The 17,636-nt window shown below is 33.3% G+C and overlaps 1 protein-coding gene across 2 annotated transcripts in view; it reads right to left on the reverse strand.

The window, feature by feature from the left end:
• Positions 1 to 15,964, reverse strand: part of mtmr9 (myotubularin related protein 9) — a 43,314-nt gene extending 27,350 nt beyond the window's left edge. For both annotated transcript variants that reach the window (XM_056480760.1, XM_056480759.1), the window contains exons 1-7: positions 15,919 to 15,964; positions 12,922 to 13,127; positions 7,850 to 7,958; positions 6,696 to 6,821; positions 3,620 to 3,793; positions 3,319 to 3,536; positions 2,000 to 2,161 (exon numbers count right to left, since the gene is read on the reverse strand). In XM_056480760.1, the coding sequence (XP_056336735.1) occupies positions 2,000 to 2,161; positions 3,319 to 3,536; positions 3,620 to 3,793; positions 6,696 to 6,821; positions 7,850 to 7,958; positions 12,922 to 13,103 (971 nt within the window). In that variant the 5' untranslated portion in view covers positions 13,104 to 13,127; positions 15,919 to 15,964. The remainder of the gene's footprint in view (positions 1 to 1,999; positions 2,162 to 3,318; positions 3,537 to 3,619; positions 3,794 to 6,695; positions 6,822 to 7,849; positions 7,959 to 12,921; positions 13,128 to 15,918) is intronic.
• Positions 15,965 to 17,636: the final 1,672 nt, after the last annotated feature.

Raw genomic sequence — 17,636 nt, forward strand, 5'->3', positions numbered from 1 at the left:
AATAGTACCAAAATTGATACTTATACTATGAAAAATCTGAAAATATAAAGTGTAAGACCAATTTATTTGAAAATTATTTATTTATTAATTAATTATTTAATCAAAATAAAACTTTTTGAATACTAAGTGAAGTTTCACAAACTAATTTCGAGAGGAGCATGTGATATGATTGATCGCGGCTGGTCTCTCATCTGTAATCGGATCTTTTCAAACTCACTATAAATAACCTGACAAGCATTACTCTCTCAGTTTTTCTCTCTTTCTTACTCTCTCTCTCTCTCAGTTTTTTTGAAGAATTTATTTTTAATAATTATCTGTAGATTTTTGAAACAGTGTAAAATTACCCAGTGTTGTTGCAGTTTGGGATCATGTTTACTTGAATAATTAATTTAATTATTTTAAATAATTACTAAATATACAGGGTGATTCAAATGAATATCACACCTTTGAAAATCGAGAAAGAAAAAAGGAGCGCTAAGCTCTTTCTGTTGTCGATTTATAGGAAGCTCTGAAGGTTCACATTGAGGAACTGAAAGAAGGAATAACTGCAGCTATCCAAACTGTTACGCCCAAGATGCTACAGAGAGTGTGGAACAAGTTCGAGTGTTTGGAGGGGCTCATATTGAACATCTATGAACTTTTTTTCTACTGAAAAACACTTTAAGTACTCTTCACATTGATTCATTACCCAAGGCTCCACCATATTTCTTTGATTAAATACAGATTTCCAAAGTTGTGGTATTCTTTTTGAATCACCATGTATTTAATGTAAAGTAACAAATTATTTGTTTTATCATAAAAAAATGGAAATTTAAAAAAGCATATTTCGTTTGTATTTTCTCTGAATTACAGTTCTTTAGAATCAACGACAACGATCTGTATGGGCAGGTCACATTTACATAAATTCAGAAATTGGAATGGTCAAAAAAAAATTGCAATTGGTCCATCTCTAGTAAAGACCCCTGCAAACCTCAAAAAAGCTCAAAAAGTGGCAAATTTGAAAACTATTATAAATAATATGCAAACTATTTTGAGCTGAAACTTAACAGACTTTCCACTGAGATTTACAGTATAAAAATGCTTTCAAAAGTCACACAATTGTTCCCTCTTGAACAGTGATGCCCAAAAATTTTCGTATGATGGGCCAAAAACCAAATATGATTGAGAGCCGTGGGCCGAAGATAAATATACCAAACAATTTTACATGAAAGTTACCATGGCTAATTTCCTAACTCATTTCATTATATTAAAAAATAAATAGAAAACACTCTTTTTAAACTGAATTAACTAATACAGTATACCTTTTTATTATTTTAACTTAATTAAGAATAACAAATCACTTTTATAACACAGTGGAGTTCATAGCTAAATACACTAGTCAAGCAGAATCTGCCTTTGCCTTGATTCGCTCACCAAAGTCTCTGCATCGTCCTCTGTCCGTCGTGTGTAAATTTTTTTATCTAAATCTGATTAATTTACAACATTTGAATTGAAATGTTTAATTACAGATAGCTTTTTTGTAGCTTAACAATAAATCAAACAAATATAAAAAGTTACTTTAAATTTAAAATGATAATCTCTAAACCATTTCCAGATGGTAGGCCAAATAAATAGTTACCATGGGCCAACTTTGGCCCGCGGCCCTTGTTTGAGCATCTCTGCTTTTGAAAGTACTTCCCCCAATCCCAGTTTGAAAGCGCACTTTTAACACATTCACTTCTACCACTACAAACCTTATAATGAACTGTGTACCAAAAGCAGTATTTAAAACAGCAGTGCCGGAGTGGTATTAACATAATGCTGATTACAGCACGACAACAGCACTAATTATCGACACAATGAGCTTTGCAAAAAAACGTGGTGGCAAACGGGGTGACGGCAGCTTTTCTAATTAACTTCGAACAGCGCTAATACGGTAATTAACACAGCTGCACAATATGGCGTCTGCAGATCTGCCTTTATAATGGACAGGAACAGACAGACGAGTCAGCAGATGTACCTGTCGATGCACTGTGCAGCCAGGCAGGCGGTGGTCAGGATTTCTTTAACGTGACTCTGCCAGTTGGAGGCCTCGAGTTTACTGAGCCAGCGGTCCATGTTGTGAGACTGATCATTGCAGGCCTCAACCAGCTTTATCAGGCTCTCCTGCAGGATGTTAGATCTGTGGAGAAACACAGGCCAGATTATAGTCACACTTCCAGAGATCATTTGTAAAACATAGGGTTTCCTCTCTAAGCCAAATGCCAAATACCCTGATTTTCCATCACTTTCACTGACAGTGAGCAGTCTTTAGAATTTTGCAATTACAGAAACACAAAATCAAGCAAACGGTGCAAAATTTAGCAATTTTTTTTTTAATCTGCGACAGATTTTCCACACATTTTGGCCTGCCAGGACACTGTTTTTATAATAAATAACAATATATTTGCATATATTTGCTGCACTTCTCCTTTGATTTGATTCAGCCACAGAAACCACAAATATCATATCATATTTTTATTGTTTAATGCCAAATGTCAGCAACAAAGACTATTGAAAACCACAAACAAATAAATTAGTGCTGGGCTGTTATTGGCGTTAACGTGCTGTGTTAACGCGAGACTCTTATCGCGCTATTAAAAAAAATATCGCTGTTAATCTATTCTCAAAGTTGGCTTGGGAGCTGGGTCTATTCTACGCAAGCTATGATGACTTTCACCTTGATATTTTAGCGCGGAAGTATACCTGACCGGTGAGCCGTCTGACGAAAAAGTGCCCTTCAGAATAAAATCAGCAGGATGCCTGACTTTAACTGTAGTTCGGCAGTTTCACTTTAACTCATGAACATTTCATTTATGCCGTCGTGACAAACTGGGGTATTAGACGCAAATAAGGAGCAAGGACTGGTGAGAGAGTTATAGAATGTAATAACGCTCGCCAAACTTAAAGAAAAAAACTTCCGCATTTCAATGCATGCCTCCCTCCAGTGCCGATATATAGCCACTTTGCACTGCTAGTTTGATTTTGCTTATATATATATATATATATATATATATATATATATATATATACACGTGTGTGTGTACACATTTTATTAAATTTAACTTTAGTTAGCTGGAAAATATTGAATTAGTTTTTTTTTAGTAACATTTTTTAATTTACTCATTTCCAATGATTTTAAAACAGAATTTAACTGAAACAAAAACATAAATAAAACTATTTAGACATATTTAAAAAAAACAAGTAAAATAAAAGTAAATAAATAAAAATTTAATAAAAATACAGGAATATAAAAAAAAAAAAATGACACAAATATACAAAGATGAATTAGATACTAGCCTCTCGATGGCTTTATGGATCCTCCTCCACTGTGGGTAGTTTGCTTCTTGTTCAAATCCTCCTCCGCGAGCTTTAGCCTGCTGTGCGACAGCTATAGTGCGTGTGTCGATGATGTAGCCCCGTTTCCCTGCACAGAGCGTGGCGTTGATCAACTTCTCGTCCTCTTTGCAGCGTCGTCCATTGGTTCCTGTCAGTGGCTGTGCTGCACGCATCATCACCTGATGATCACAGATAAGAGCGCATTACCAGATATCAGATCTACACTAGAGTGAACAACATTAATACAAAGAGCGTTTCTGACCATGCCATTCTTCTTATGGTAGTAGCTAAGCACAGGGAAACGGCCACCGTAACGGAAAGAAGCAGCTTTGACGAGGCTTTCATCATCGATGTCTTTGGGCACAGTCAGCAGAGACGGGTACGACGGGCACACGCTGAAGTCTTTATTTACCTCGCTCAGTCTCCATTCATCTGTCTGAGAGAGCACGAAAGAAACTTTACACTTTACAACCAGGGTATATACAAGAATCTGAGAGCGAAATTCAATAACTTTCAAGACCTTTTTTAAGACTCTTTCCATACATTTTAAAACCTCATTGCCTGATTGTAAGAAATAATGAATTTAATAAACACTGATTGTAAAATCAGATTCATAAATCACACAGCACCCCAATATTCAGATTAAATTCAGGCAAACTTTAGCATACAACTATATGTTGTAGAATAAAAAAGGATACAATATTTAATACACTGTAAAAAAGAACAAAACAAAAAAAAACATTTAAGACTTTTTAAGGGCCTTAAATTTCTCTAAATTGATTCATCAACGTTCAATACTTTTTAAGACCCCGCGGACATCCTGACAACAGACACTAGCTGGTTTTACATCACTCTGTGTTAATGTGCATTTTAAAGTATCTCATGAGAAACAATGAGAAAGAACAAATTGTCAATAAAATTGAACAAAACAGTTTTAAAGTTTGCTTAAGGTGGTTTTGGACTTATAAGGGTTCGCTTGGACTTGAAAAAAGGTTAATGTCAGATGAAAACGCATTTGAATAAACGTAGCCAATGTTATACCCAAGTGACTTGATAAAAATGCACCTTTTTTTAAATTTTGCTTCACGTTAGGATGGAAACTGGGCTAATGTATAAAATGTAAACAAATAAATGATCAAAAAAACATTTCCTTTATTTCAGGTAATTAAAAAAATACAATAAAGTTGTCTTTTGACAATGTCTAATTTAAATAGAGGGAAAACTGGTAAAATAATAACTACTGAAAATATTTGTCACTGAAAATGTGATGAAGAAGAAGAAGAAAAGAAGAAGATATAAAAACAAACAAAAAAACATTTAGGTGAAAGAAATATTTCTCATTCATCATGGCGAAACTAGATCATTAAAAAATGTTGACTTTTTAAGTGAAAAATCGCTAAAATCAACTGTATTCTTAATGTTTTGTTATTTATAATTATAAGTCAGTAAGCAGTTTGAAATATTTACCGATTTACAGTATCATCAGCTTGAAGTTGTAGGATTTTTGGCAAGAAATTCATACATTTGATTAGCGGCTTGCACAAATCCAATTATCGATAAAATAAGAAATGCCTTGAGCAGCATATTAAGCATCTGAATGATTTCTGAATATCGCATGACACTGAAGACTGATGCTGAAAACTTCGCTTTGCATCAAAGAAATAAATTATATTTCAATTATTTCTCGTGAACAGTAACATTTGATCAAATAAATAAAATCAAGCTTTTTAATCCCAGTATAGAGGCACTGATCCAGATACTTGGATCGGATATGAATTCGATACTTCATATTTTTGCTGGATCAGGTATCGGCTAGCTGGTACCGATCCAAATCCGATCTTGCATGTGTGCTATATTCTGTGTAATTTGTAAGCCAACAAAAGCCATGAAGGTAGACTATTATAAGGGCCTAGAAAGTTGTCATGTAGGCCTACTATATCCCAAATGTTCTGAAGACATTCCATAGTTTAATGTAAAGCAAAGATGAATATTCAAGTGGTTAAATTCATGTTCATTTAAGCGCTTCCGGCCGCTGCCCGTGTCAATCAAGCTCCATTCATTCACAATTCAAACTGTGTGTCGCGTTCGTTTATGACAACACAGAAAACTTTCTCCAAGACTTTTTGTTCTTGTTAGTTTAAATAATCAGTGGAGAAATGCATTTAGTTTTGCATTTTTATTTTTACCTGCAGCAAGGAGTTCATTGCTGTTTCTAAATCATGTTGCGCTGTGTTTGTAGATCAGCAAATCGCATTCGCAACACTTGAGTAGAGAGGGTTATTACCTGCTCTTCACATACAAAGTACGCATACCTGAAATTTTTAATTAGAAAAGGCTCAATAATATATTGGACAGATTTTTCCCCTTTGTGCTGCTAAGTTTAGGAAGTGTCTGCAGATACCGGAAGGCTGCACGTTGTGTCTCAGTGATGCATCAAGCGCTTTATTCACTCACCAGTTTTGCAGACGCGACGTGCTCCGCTATGTCAAATTATTCTCACAATGACTTTCTGTTCTCTCATCCTTCTGACTGAGTTTATTTTTCTGAGCGGAATACTTTCAGTGCTACGAATAGTTTGTTTGGCTCATGTGGTCAAAGTAGACGAGCGCAATATGGATTGTTCTTACCAGAAAATTATTTAGCCTAATATAGGCTTCTCTGAAACTGTGAATATTTATAAGTAAAACTGGCCTCAGTTTAGTGTAGTCTGCGTCAAACCTGCAGGAAAATATAAGGCTTTGCTAAAAGGCTGGTTATTTTACAAACGATTAGTGTCAATAGTGGTAGCCGATTACAGATTTCAAAGAAAAATCTCAATATTAAAAAGGAACCATAAGCTGGACCACAACAGATCAATGTCAAAACGAATGCTCAAATAATGTAGCCTAGCTTACAGCAAGCGTCATGTTTTTAGTTAGATTGTGCCTTCTGTCATATACAGCAGGCCTATAGGTCTGTTTTTTTTTACTAAAGACAATCCATTATTTGAGTTTATCACCAGAACTATAAAACTGTACTATGCTTAAAAAAAGAAAAAGAAAAAAAAAAACAGCACAGTATCGAGATCAGATCTGTATCTATCGATACTCAGAATTTTTGTATCAGGATTGGATCAATTAAAAAAAATGGTATCCATGCATCCCTAAATTACAGTCTATCAAGCGCTAGCTCTATTTGTATTAAAATCTGATCTCAGGTCTCATGTGGTCATGAATATTTGTTCTGTGGCTTCACATAGAGAACTACTGTATTTCAAAAAAAAAGCACTGATACACTGAGAAGCTGTTCAACTTTTTCTGATAACCTCAGTGTCATGATGTCCAGGGATACAACAATACCATTGACTCCAGGTCTTTGAAAGCCTCCTCTGGTACGAACAACTTCCATCCGTCCTCAATGACCTCAAACAGCGGACGGTAGAAGAACGGGTACATCAGAGACACAGAGTCCAGCGTGGAGAGAGCCTGGTGGAGAGATCCTCATAACATTAACACTGACAGCATACACTGATCACTAGAAAATGTTCAGGTTACCATCCACCAAATGTGACTACTATTGTCAGCACATCCAGTTTGGGAAACTTCCATTCAAATAACTAAAATACTTCAATAACTGAAACAACTCATTTTGAATAATAGGGTTGTGAAGCTAATAAGCCATTTCCATAGTAAAAACTGAATGAAAGGTTTGTGACAATTTTTTTCCAAAATGATCATAATTTTACACTTTGTGTTGTATCATAAGCATATTTGTGACTCTTCTGAGGTTTTTGTTCCTCCAGATTATTTTCTTTTAGTATTAATTACAATACAATTAAATTCAATATCCGTAATATTGCTGTGGGAAGACTTGGTTCAAGTTTTTTGGGATATTCGTGATCTACTGAAAGTATTTTTTCATTTTTACTTTTAATTAATTACCTTTTAATATTTAAACTGTGAGGAGAATAATAACACCTCGTTGTGTATTGTTTAAACGTACTACCCTTTCATTATGTTAGTGGCTGTTTTTGCCCCATTGACTTCCATTATGATGACATTTTTTGACTGCAAAGCCATGACAGCATATAATCATGCAGTAAAAATTTTACTTCGTCCCAACATAGCAAACCACAATCAATCAAGAATGCATGATAATAAGATGTCATGGTTAACAATAAAAAAATGTCATTATAATGGAAGTCAATAAGGCAAAAAGAGCCTCAAACATAACGAAAGTGTAGTACATTTGCACCAAGAGATTACTGGTGAGTTGTTGAAAACTTTCAAAGCATTTTCCCAAAATATGTCAAAATAATGTTTGCCACTAAAAATCATTCCAGTTGCTGAAACCGTTATGGCCAAGTAAAGACTCAAAAATCACCGCAGAGTGGATGAAAACATCCCCAAAAGCACATAAGGGTTAAACACTTAACTGACTGTTTACAGTTTAACAAAAATTACTCCTATAGCTTATTATTCTGCTAAATAAAAGAGAATAAACGCATTCTTACCTCAATTGAGCTGGCAATATTAAGACACTCCTCCATGCCTGGTATGTCCAGCTGAATCACCCGCAGGTCTTTACATTTGACAATAATCGTTCCAAGAGACCCGACAAACCTGTGCAAATGTACAGTGAAATGTACTGTTATATTGTGAAATATTACTTCAGTTTAAAACATGTGATTTTTATTTGATTGTGTTTTAAAAGAGTCATTCATTTCTGTGATCCAAACCTGAGTTTTCAGCTTTTTTACTGCAGTCTTCAGTAATAAATGATCCTTTAGAAATTATTCTTACGGTTTGGCGCTCAAGAAACATTTCTTCTTTTTATAAAGTGAACAGAACCAAACGTTTTGCTGTTAGTATTTTATTACAGTAGAATACTAACAGCATTATAATAATAATTTTAAATATATATTTTATTATATATATAAAAAAAAGAGTCAACAACAAATCAAAATTGACAATTTATTATTACAAAATATATATTATTATAAAAAGAAAATGCTCAGAATAACACGTTTCACTTGTTGTTAATGAAAGTCCAGTTATATGTTGATTTCTTAGCTCTTCAAAAGTTGTTGGTATTAATGAACATTTCTAAAAAATATGGCACCTTTTTTTTTGTTTTTTTTACATTTTATGCCAAAAAAATAAATAAAAGAATACTATAAATGACAACATTTTTATTTTACATTTGCATCAAATGTCATGAGCAAATAGAAAGTACAACAAAAAATTATGCTTTACTCAAACACATTAATAACAACATAAATGCAGAGAATTCTATATATCATTGTTTCCAGGGGTGGGCATTATTTATGATACATGTATTTCAAACATGTGTTTCAAATACAAAATAGTATATTGTGATTTGTGTTTGATAGGGTTTATAAAAATGGCTTAATATTTTGTATCCAATTACTTTATTGTCTTGTATTTTTGTAGTTTCAAAATACTGTAAAATACTTTGCGAGAAGTCTACAGTACATCATGACATCTTAAAAATGAGGTCTCTGATTGATGCTTTCTCAATCATTTACCTAAGCTTGAGATTAGAACAAAAAAAGATTTCTCTTTAAGAAGATGGTCAGTGCTTGGAGTATGGATGGAAATTATGCGAACAGAAAGTAACAGACAAAGAATGAGGGTATATTCAGGAGCAATATTGAAAATAGCTACCCAGCAATCCTAAGACCAGAAATATATAATGGCTATAATGTACAATTCAGCATTTTTGCTTAAGAGATGAGATGAAATAAAATATCAGTACTTAGAAACAGGATGAGGAGCCTTCAGAACATAATTAGTCTCAGTGCCGCAGGTGGAAATGCAGAGGAATTTTAGAAATAAAACACATCTTAAAATGGTGTACTGGTGTTTTTTAAGAGGGTAAACCAAGAATCTTCCAGTTAAAGAAGAACTGAAAGAATCTTGGGAGAATGAGTAAACTGCACAAATAATGTATGGATTGCAATTTGTAACTCAAAGCGAAACACAAGTTGGTCAACGAGTCCAACTCACTAACCATTAGGCCACAACTTCCCCCTATAGGTGAATGAAGTGGCAGAGAAGAGTTAGTGAAGCAAACAGTGTTTGATAGCAACATGTCAGTTTAATAGTGAAGGGATTGATCCAATATGCCTATTGATGGAAGGTTTGCGAAGAAATTTCATTCATCATTGTAAAAGTATTTTGTACTATTTTTACAATACAGAAATACAGCATTTTATTTATTTTGATACATTTGTGGCTGCTGTATTTTGTAGTTGTTATTTTAAAATACATTTCAATGTATTCTTGCCCATCCCTGATTGTTTCCATTTATACAGAATACATGTTGTGGTAACACTTTATTTTAAGGTATAATTCTCACTATAACAAACCATTAACTGAAACGTTTAGCACAATAAACTCTAATTGACTGCTCATTAATAGTTAGTAATACAATTAGGGATGTAGAACAAAGCCACACTTCAAATAAGCACTAATAAACAGCCATAAGCAGGTAATAAGAGAGTAGTTAATAGTGGGAATTGGTACTAAAAATAAAGCCAATAGCATAGTGGTTAAGTGCGCTGACATATAGCACCATGGTGCTTACGGTGACCCGAGTTCGATTCCCGGCTCAAGGTCCTTTGCCGACCCTTCCCCTCTCTCTGTTCCCAATACTTTCCTGTCTGAAACCTCTACTGTCCTTTCCAAATAAAAAGGTGAAAAAACCCTAAAAATAATGTTAAAAAATAAAGAACTAAATAAATTTTTTTTTATTAATTTAAAAAAATGGTTAACGCTTTATTTATTTACTTATGTGCTTTTTATTTCATATAAATGATAATTTCTTCCTTCTTGAAACTACAGCTTTTCTCTGTGACATGCTGTTTACTGTGAAAGCCGATCTGGATGAAAAATCTTGAAATGTGTAAAAATCTGATGGTCTCAAAGCATACAGTCTGACCATGTCGAGGCAACAGCTTTTATGGAAGGCGATATAACATTTGACATTAGCATAAGCACATTATAAAATTATGATTAGAGATGCTCTGATCCAACATTCGGTGTTTGTATTGGCTCAATACTGCTATTCTTTGACAACATGAGTAACAGTCAGACATATTAAACAAAACTGACACTGTGCATATGAATATTTATTAATATTAAGCTCCACAAGTCAGAAAAAATAAATGACATAAAACATAAAAGTGTTTCTGCACATTATGCAAGTCCTTCAAAGCCATTTAAGCGCATAATGTGAAAACTGAGAAATATTTAAGTGATTAAATGAACTGTTCTGTCTAGTGCGGCTGTCATTCATTCAGCATGATAAAACTCTGCTAGATCCCTCAGTATTCCCTTTATTATACTTTATGTGCAGATAAAGGTCTGTGGTTTTGCACAAAGAGACTTTATCTTGCTAGATTTTTTTCATTCTGGAGCGCTGCATGCTGTCCGTCTTCTTTTTTGCATTTGTGTTTTGTGCTGCTCTCTATTGAAATCTTTCAAATTAAGAACGTTAAGAACACACAAAGAATATTATTTCTGCTTTAACATCACATATTGTTGTCCCAGTTAAAAGCAGTGCAATCCTTTTAATTGTTAGTTTTTCTTGAATGCATTTTATAAAATACAAATGCTTTAAAATTTACGTTTTACAAAAATCGTAGCACTCCGCTTATGATCAGTCTTTTAATTATTTGGTATTTACATTTTTGTGAATAGATTTTTTTTTATATTTACATTTTACAAGCTATAGCAATACTGAATTGTCACATCACAGGATATGCAATGTCAAGTAGGGGATTATAGTTGGCCAGACAACAGTCCTGAACACTGATTAGTAGATTAATTGCAAAGTTTAACCAACAAAGAGCTTATCAACTGCACATGTTTAGAGACAAAGAAAATAACATAATGCACTGTTGGTTTTATTTGAGTCTTTGTTCTATTATATTTATCTAAGTTTGTAATTTGTTTATTATATTTTATGCACATGTACTCCCCTATAAAATGAGAAATTGGTAATATATTCATAATTCTTTCCAATTAGAGCTATTCAATCATCTGGTGAAGTTGATTTCATATGGCAAGGCAGAGCTAGAAATAAATAAATACAAATGAAGAGACCACTTGTAAAAATGTCAGTTTCTCTGGATTTATTAAGTATGTGTTAGTAAAATATTAATGTTTGTTCTTTTCCTTAAATGTCTAAAAGGATTTCATCTGAATTTTCTCCTTTTTTCAGAAAGTTGCAATTTGTCAGAATAAAAAATGTTTTCATTTGTTGTGATTGAAAATGAGGGTTATTCCACCAACCCTGACTAATTGAAAAATGCATGCCTCAGCCTACGTTTTTGTGAAACCTAAAATGTGGTTCTGCCAATGTTTGTTTTGATGTCGTTGGTATAGTGGTATCAGAAGTAGTGGATGTGTAGTAGTAGTAGTAGTAGTAGTAGTAGTCGTTGTCGTTGTCTGTGTAGTAGTATCAGAAGCAGTAGACGTTGTTGATGTAGATGTTGTAGTAGCAGTCATTCCTGTAGTAGTATCAGTAGTAGATGTAGTAGTAGTAGTAGTAGTGGTAGTAGTAGTAGTATCAGTGGTAGTGGTCGTGGTAGTAGTACACATTGTAGGAGTAGTGGTGGTTGTGGCTGTAGTAGCAGTAGTAATAGTTGTAGCATTAGAAACTCTCTGTAGTAGTAGTAGTAGTTGGTGTAATACTTGGGATTTATTTTTATTATTATTATTTTATTATTGTAGTGGTTGTTAATGATTATTACTGTTGTCCTTTCTTGCTTGTTTACTGTCATTATTACTATTATTATATCACTAGCATTGTTGGAAAAAAAAAAAAATATATATATATTTGTTTTGTTGAACGTTTCAAATATCAAATCCACCAGAGGATACTGTCTACATTGTGATTTTTGTCCTTCTTGTACCATCCACGAGAAGGTAGGGTTTTGGTGTACATTCGACTTCAAATTATGGACACCATTAAGTTGTGTTGCTGTGCAAAGAACTGAAGGAAAATAATAATTTATTCACTGATAATAAATCCCTGTATATATAAAAAAAAAAAAACGTTGTTGGCATTGAATTCATTTTACCTGGAAGTCTGCAGTTTTACAAAATTGTAGGCTAAATCATGTATTTTCAAAGAGCCTGTGCTGACTCAACATTGGTATTGTTTTGGTTTTGTAAAAACTTATTATAAACATGTCTGAACCGCCAACTTATCCAGCATATGTTTTACGCAGCGGATGCCCTTCCAGCTGCAACCCATCACTGGGAAACATCCATACACATTCATTCATCAAGCACATAACTATAAATTGTAAATCCAGAGCAAATGCTAATTTCCTTTTTATATATATATATTTTTTTTTATTAGGCAGATTCTTAGATAGCAGTTGGTACATGTCACAAGCAAACAATAGTACAATCTGCTGAGATTTAAACCAGGGTAATAATTGAATATAATTATGTTAACAATCAAGACGTAAATTTAAATTTACAATTGGATTTCAATTTCAATTTTAATCTTACAAGAAAACCACAGAAAAAAAAAAAACGGCAGAGGTACCTTTTCTCAATAGAGTCGATGTTGGCATGAAGCAGCCAGAGCTCCTCAGTGTTGTCCTGGCGGGAGGACAGGATGATGTGATGTCCTGTCAGACACAGGGTGCCCTCCACAGTGGGCATGAAGGGTCGGTGGAGGATCACCCCATCCACACGAGGAGTTTTGATCAGCTCTGCAAACTCCATGATGATTTGAGTGGTTCAACAAACCTGGGAAGTCAATGAGACCGGAAACATCATGTGAAACAGTGATGAGTACTGCAATACCACTTTACTGTTGTTTTTATTTAAGAGATTGTTAATGTGTAATTTCTGGTTGCAAATGTCGATTTGGCATGCGATGGTTTGTTATTATTTTATTTTAGTTTAATACAAATTATATTAACATAATATAGTATCATAACTGACATAAGCTGTAAAAAGGGTTGCTTTAACTTTACTTTTATAATAATAATAAAAAGAACGCTACATTTGGCATTTTGCTTTATTGTATATAAATGCTCTAAATACACAAGTGTTTCGAACAAACTGACTTGCATAATAATAACAAAGAACGACAGGTAATGCTTTACAAAAGTATTAGTTAATGCATTAATAAACATCACTATTTGTTAAGCCCCGGTCAGATCACATGATTTTTATTGTCTGTTACGAAAGTCACTATGTCAGATGCGATTTTTTTCTTGATAAAATCTTGACTTGCTGTGGGTAACAAATGTGCCAGATTACACGTTCCTTCAGGATCAGTCATCCAGTGACGTCTGCAACAACCGTTATTTCCCAAAGCAGTCACAAGTGTTGCTAGAATGATATTATCTCAATTTCAATTTTATACTATTTCAATCACAATAAACACTGATTCTGATTCTTGCAGAAATCCCGTTACGACATGGATCTGATCAAACTTACGATTCCTTTTAAATATAAAGATATTTTCTTTGAAATCAAAATGTATATTTTCCTGCCATGGGTTTATTATTAAACAGATGGGAGTTGGATTAAAATAGATAGCTGGATTGACATTTTAATAAATGAAATAAAAAAGTATAGAAATAAAATGTAAAAGTGTACAGCTTGTTTGTTTGTTTGCATAAATGCATAATTTGAATGGTTTAGAGCAGACGTGACCAACCCTGTTCCTGGAGATCGACCTTTCTGCAAATTTCAGTTGCAACCCATATCAAACACACCTGCCTGTAATTATCAAGTGCTGTTCAGGTCCTAATTAATTAGTTCAGGTGTGATTGATCAGTGTTGGAGTTGAACTTTGCAGGAAGGTAGATCTCCAGAACCAGGGTTGAGCACCACTGTTTAGAGTAATAATTGATTTTTAATAATATAATCTATTCATAAGTATACTTTTATTTATGTATTTTTTTTGGTTTGTTAGTTGTATTGTTTATTTGTTAGAACTCATATTGTATGGCTACCAATGGTTTCATGAATTAAAATTACAGCAAGTGACAGAATTTCTTTTTTTCATTCTAATTACAGCAAATAACTCCTGCAGGATTTGTCGCTTGCTTGGATCCATTGTAAAACCTGTAAGAAATTCCTGCACATATTGTCAATGTGTCCTACAGGATTTTATAATTCCTGCAGGACAGCAGCGATCCTGCATATATAAAAAAAAAATCCTTCAGGATTCCTGTAAAAAGTACTGCATAATTCTAAAACCTGTAGGAATTGCCCGCACATATTGTCAATTTGTCCTGCAGGATTTCATAATTCCTACAGGAAACCAGCAGGTTCCTGCAGAAAATGAAAATCCTGCAGGATTCCTGTAGGTTATTTTTGTAAGGGACTTCGCCTGAACTTGCTGCGAGTGAGACTAGAAAATGAAAGCAAATAAGCAGCAAAGAAAAATCAGGAGTTATGTTACTGTTAGTTTAAAAAAATACAGCTGGATTTTATCAGTTATTAAATCCATTACATTAAAAAGTGACAACTATTAATTTTAATTAATTATTAAACATTAATTTACATCAGCAAATTTAACAAATGCTTTACAAGTAGTTTTATTGACAACGTAATTAACTGTTAACAAATTGAGCCTTATAATGCTGAGGAACACCTTTGCCAATGCAACATTTTAAATATTCATAAAAGGCACTGGATGTTTACGTTCATTGCAGTTATGCATATAGCAATCAATACCACAAAAAAATAACCTAAACAAAAAAAACATAACTACATCTAGACCATTTTGAGTGACGTAAACAAAATCACTAGTCCAAACTCATTTCCTGTTTTACATTTTTAAATTCTATAGCTTCCGAGAATCCAAAAAGAGCCACATATTGATAAATAATATTGCGATAACATTAAGTTATGATTAAATTGCCTCTTGTTACAGTTATAAAATAGTTTGATAACAAGCAGAAAATGTTTATGGGTCAATGACATAACCACATTGAAATGGTCTATAATATAATATAATATAATATAATATAATATAATATAATATAATATAATATAATATAATAAAACATAATATAATTAAACATAATATAATAGCACATTCAAATTAATTGTCTTATTATTCTTTGGTCGTAATTATGACGATCAATTACACATTCAACTAATAATACATGATTTACATACATTTAAGACAAAATAATAATTACTGTCTTTGCATTTTTCACATGATTCAGGACAGGTTGCAAAACAAGACGATACCGAGACAGCAAGAAGAAACAATAACACATATTACTCTATTTTACGTTACTTGAATGACTTTATATGTATGACAGATACATGTCTTTACAAACGATAATTATGAGATATTTAATACATTTGTCTAATATTTCTCTGTTCGCTGTGTCATCACACTGAAAATACGACAACAGACAGGAATCGTGGCTTTGGGTGGGAAAACGCTCGTGCTAAAAACGACACAGTGAGAAAACCGCAGGTGCAGTTTAACGTGTCAAGAACAAAATATGCATTTTAAACATATTCTTAGATCAGATCACAGCAGTAAACACAGGATTCAACTCACCTGACTCATCTACTTCCTGGACTTCCACTCCTTTGTTGGATTTGACAACAGACCGCAAACAAATCTGGCCCAATATCGACATCTGCTGGTTTGGGTGAAAGTGAGGGAAACACTTGTTTTGTTTTATTTTTGTGGCCTAAAATGGCAGATATGGCGGCGGGTTTACTCAGAAATTGTGGCAATATTTTCGTAATGTAGTGTTGTTGTTGTTTTCTTGTAAAAAAGGTAACTGCCTGCTCGACCCAATAAGCATATTTTGAGGCACTATTTTATTAAGAGGAGTACCCAAGGACCGTATAAAAAGGAGTACCTAACTTAACTCAACCTGATTGAGCCATCTCTATCATCTGGTTCAAGTATGTTATGGCAAAAAAAACACTAGTTGTCACCAAGTCAATTAACAGCACTCGTCACCACACTTTTTTCTACCATTGAATTCAAAAGCAAAGAAATCACCCCTGCCACGTGAACTGTTTTTGTTGAAAATTTGCAAGGTAAGCATATTTTTTTACTTAGTACAAGAGCCCTAATGTTACAAAGTCATGTTACTTGGTGCCATGAAATATGTTTAGTATGTTTTTAACAATTTTTCAAAAACCTATTGGTTGATTTGTCACTTTATGGTAAACGTAGAAAAGCAAAGCTAATGTTTTCATGCATTTCTGCAGTCAGAATGGACTGTTTGCTTAGATATATTAACTTCTGATCAATCACAGAATAAATATGACATGTTACAGATTAAATATGTTATTTATTCATGAATATACTGAGATTTTGGATATATTTTTTAAAGCAAACATAATGAATTCATAAATCTAATGAGTGGAAATCAATCAAAGACATCTACTTAAATGAAAAATGCTGATGTACTGGCATTAGAACAATTGTTTTTTGCAGTAATTTAATGGATGTCCAACACACAAACACACACACACACACACACACACAAACACACACAAACACACACAAACACACAAACACACTTGTACAGATATCTTTATGAGAACCTCCCATAGACGTCATGACTTTTATATGCACACAGACTGTATATTCAATCCCCCTACCCCAAACACACACAGAGAGACACAAATGATTGTTCTTGTGAATTGCGGGCACATAACATAGGTTTTCATTGTTTTATACTGTACAAACTGTATTTTCTAATACCCTAACCCTCACAGTAAACGAATTCTTTTTGAGATATGCTTTTTGAGAAATGAGGACATCAGCAATGTCGTCATATTTCACCACCTTCTTCTAATACCTGTGTTATACCTATGTCATTATTAGGGCCAGACGGAATCTGCGGACGTTTTTTGCTTTTTCTGCTGAGAATTTTGGTAATAATCTGCAGATTTCTGCGGAATTATTTAGGGAGTATCATAGCCAAAACCTTAATATATTACATAAAAAAGTAATACCTTTTAAACTTTTATTTAGTGTTTAAAATGAAAATACAATTAGATTCACTTTATTTGGTAAACAAAGCAGGTCTCTCACATAATATATCTACTAAAAGAAAGAAAATATTACTGTACAAACTGCATTGTACATAAATCAGATGAACATTTTCATATTAGACAATAATATTACTGTAATTAATTTAAAAACTGAATAAATATATATTTACACACGTTTACTCAAGTAAATAAACAGAATTAATGATGGACTAAAAATCTGTGGAAATCTGCGGAATTCTGCGGAAAATCTGTGGAATT

The sequence above is a fragment of the Danio aesculapii genome, chromosome 20 (genome assembly GCF_903798145.1).
Source record: "Danio aesculapii chromosome 20, fDanAes4.1, whole genome shotgun sequence".
Taxonomy (NCBI): domain Eukaryota; kingdom Metazoa; phylum Chordata; class Actinopteri; order Cypriniformes; family Danionidae; genus Danio; species Danio aesculapii.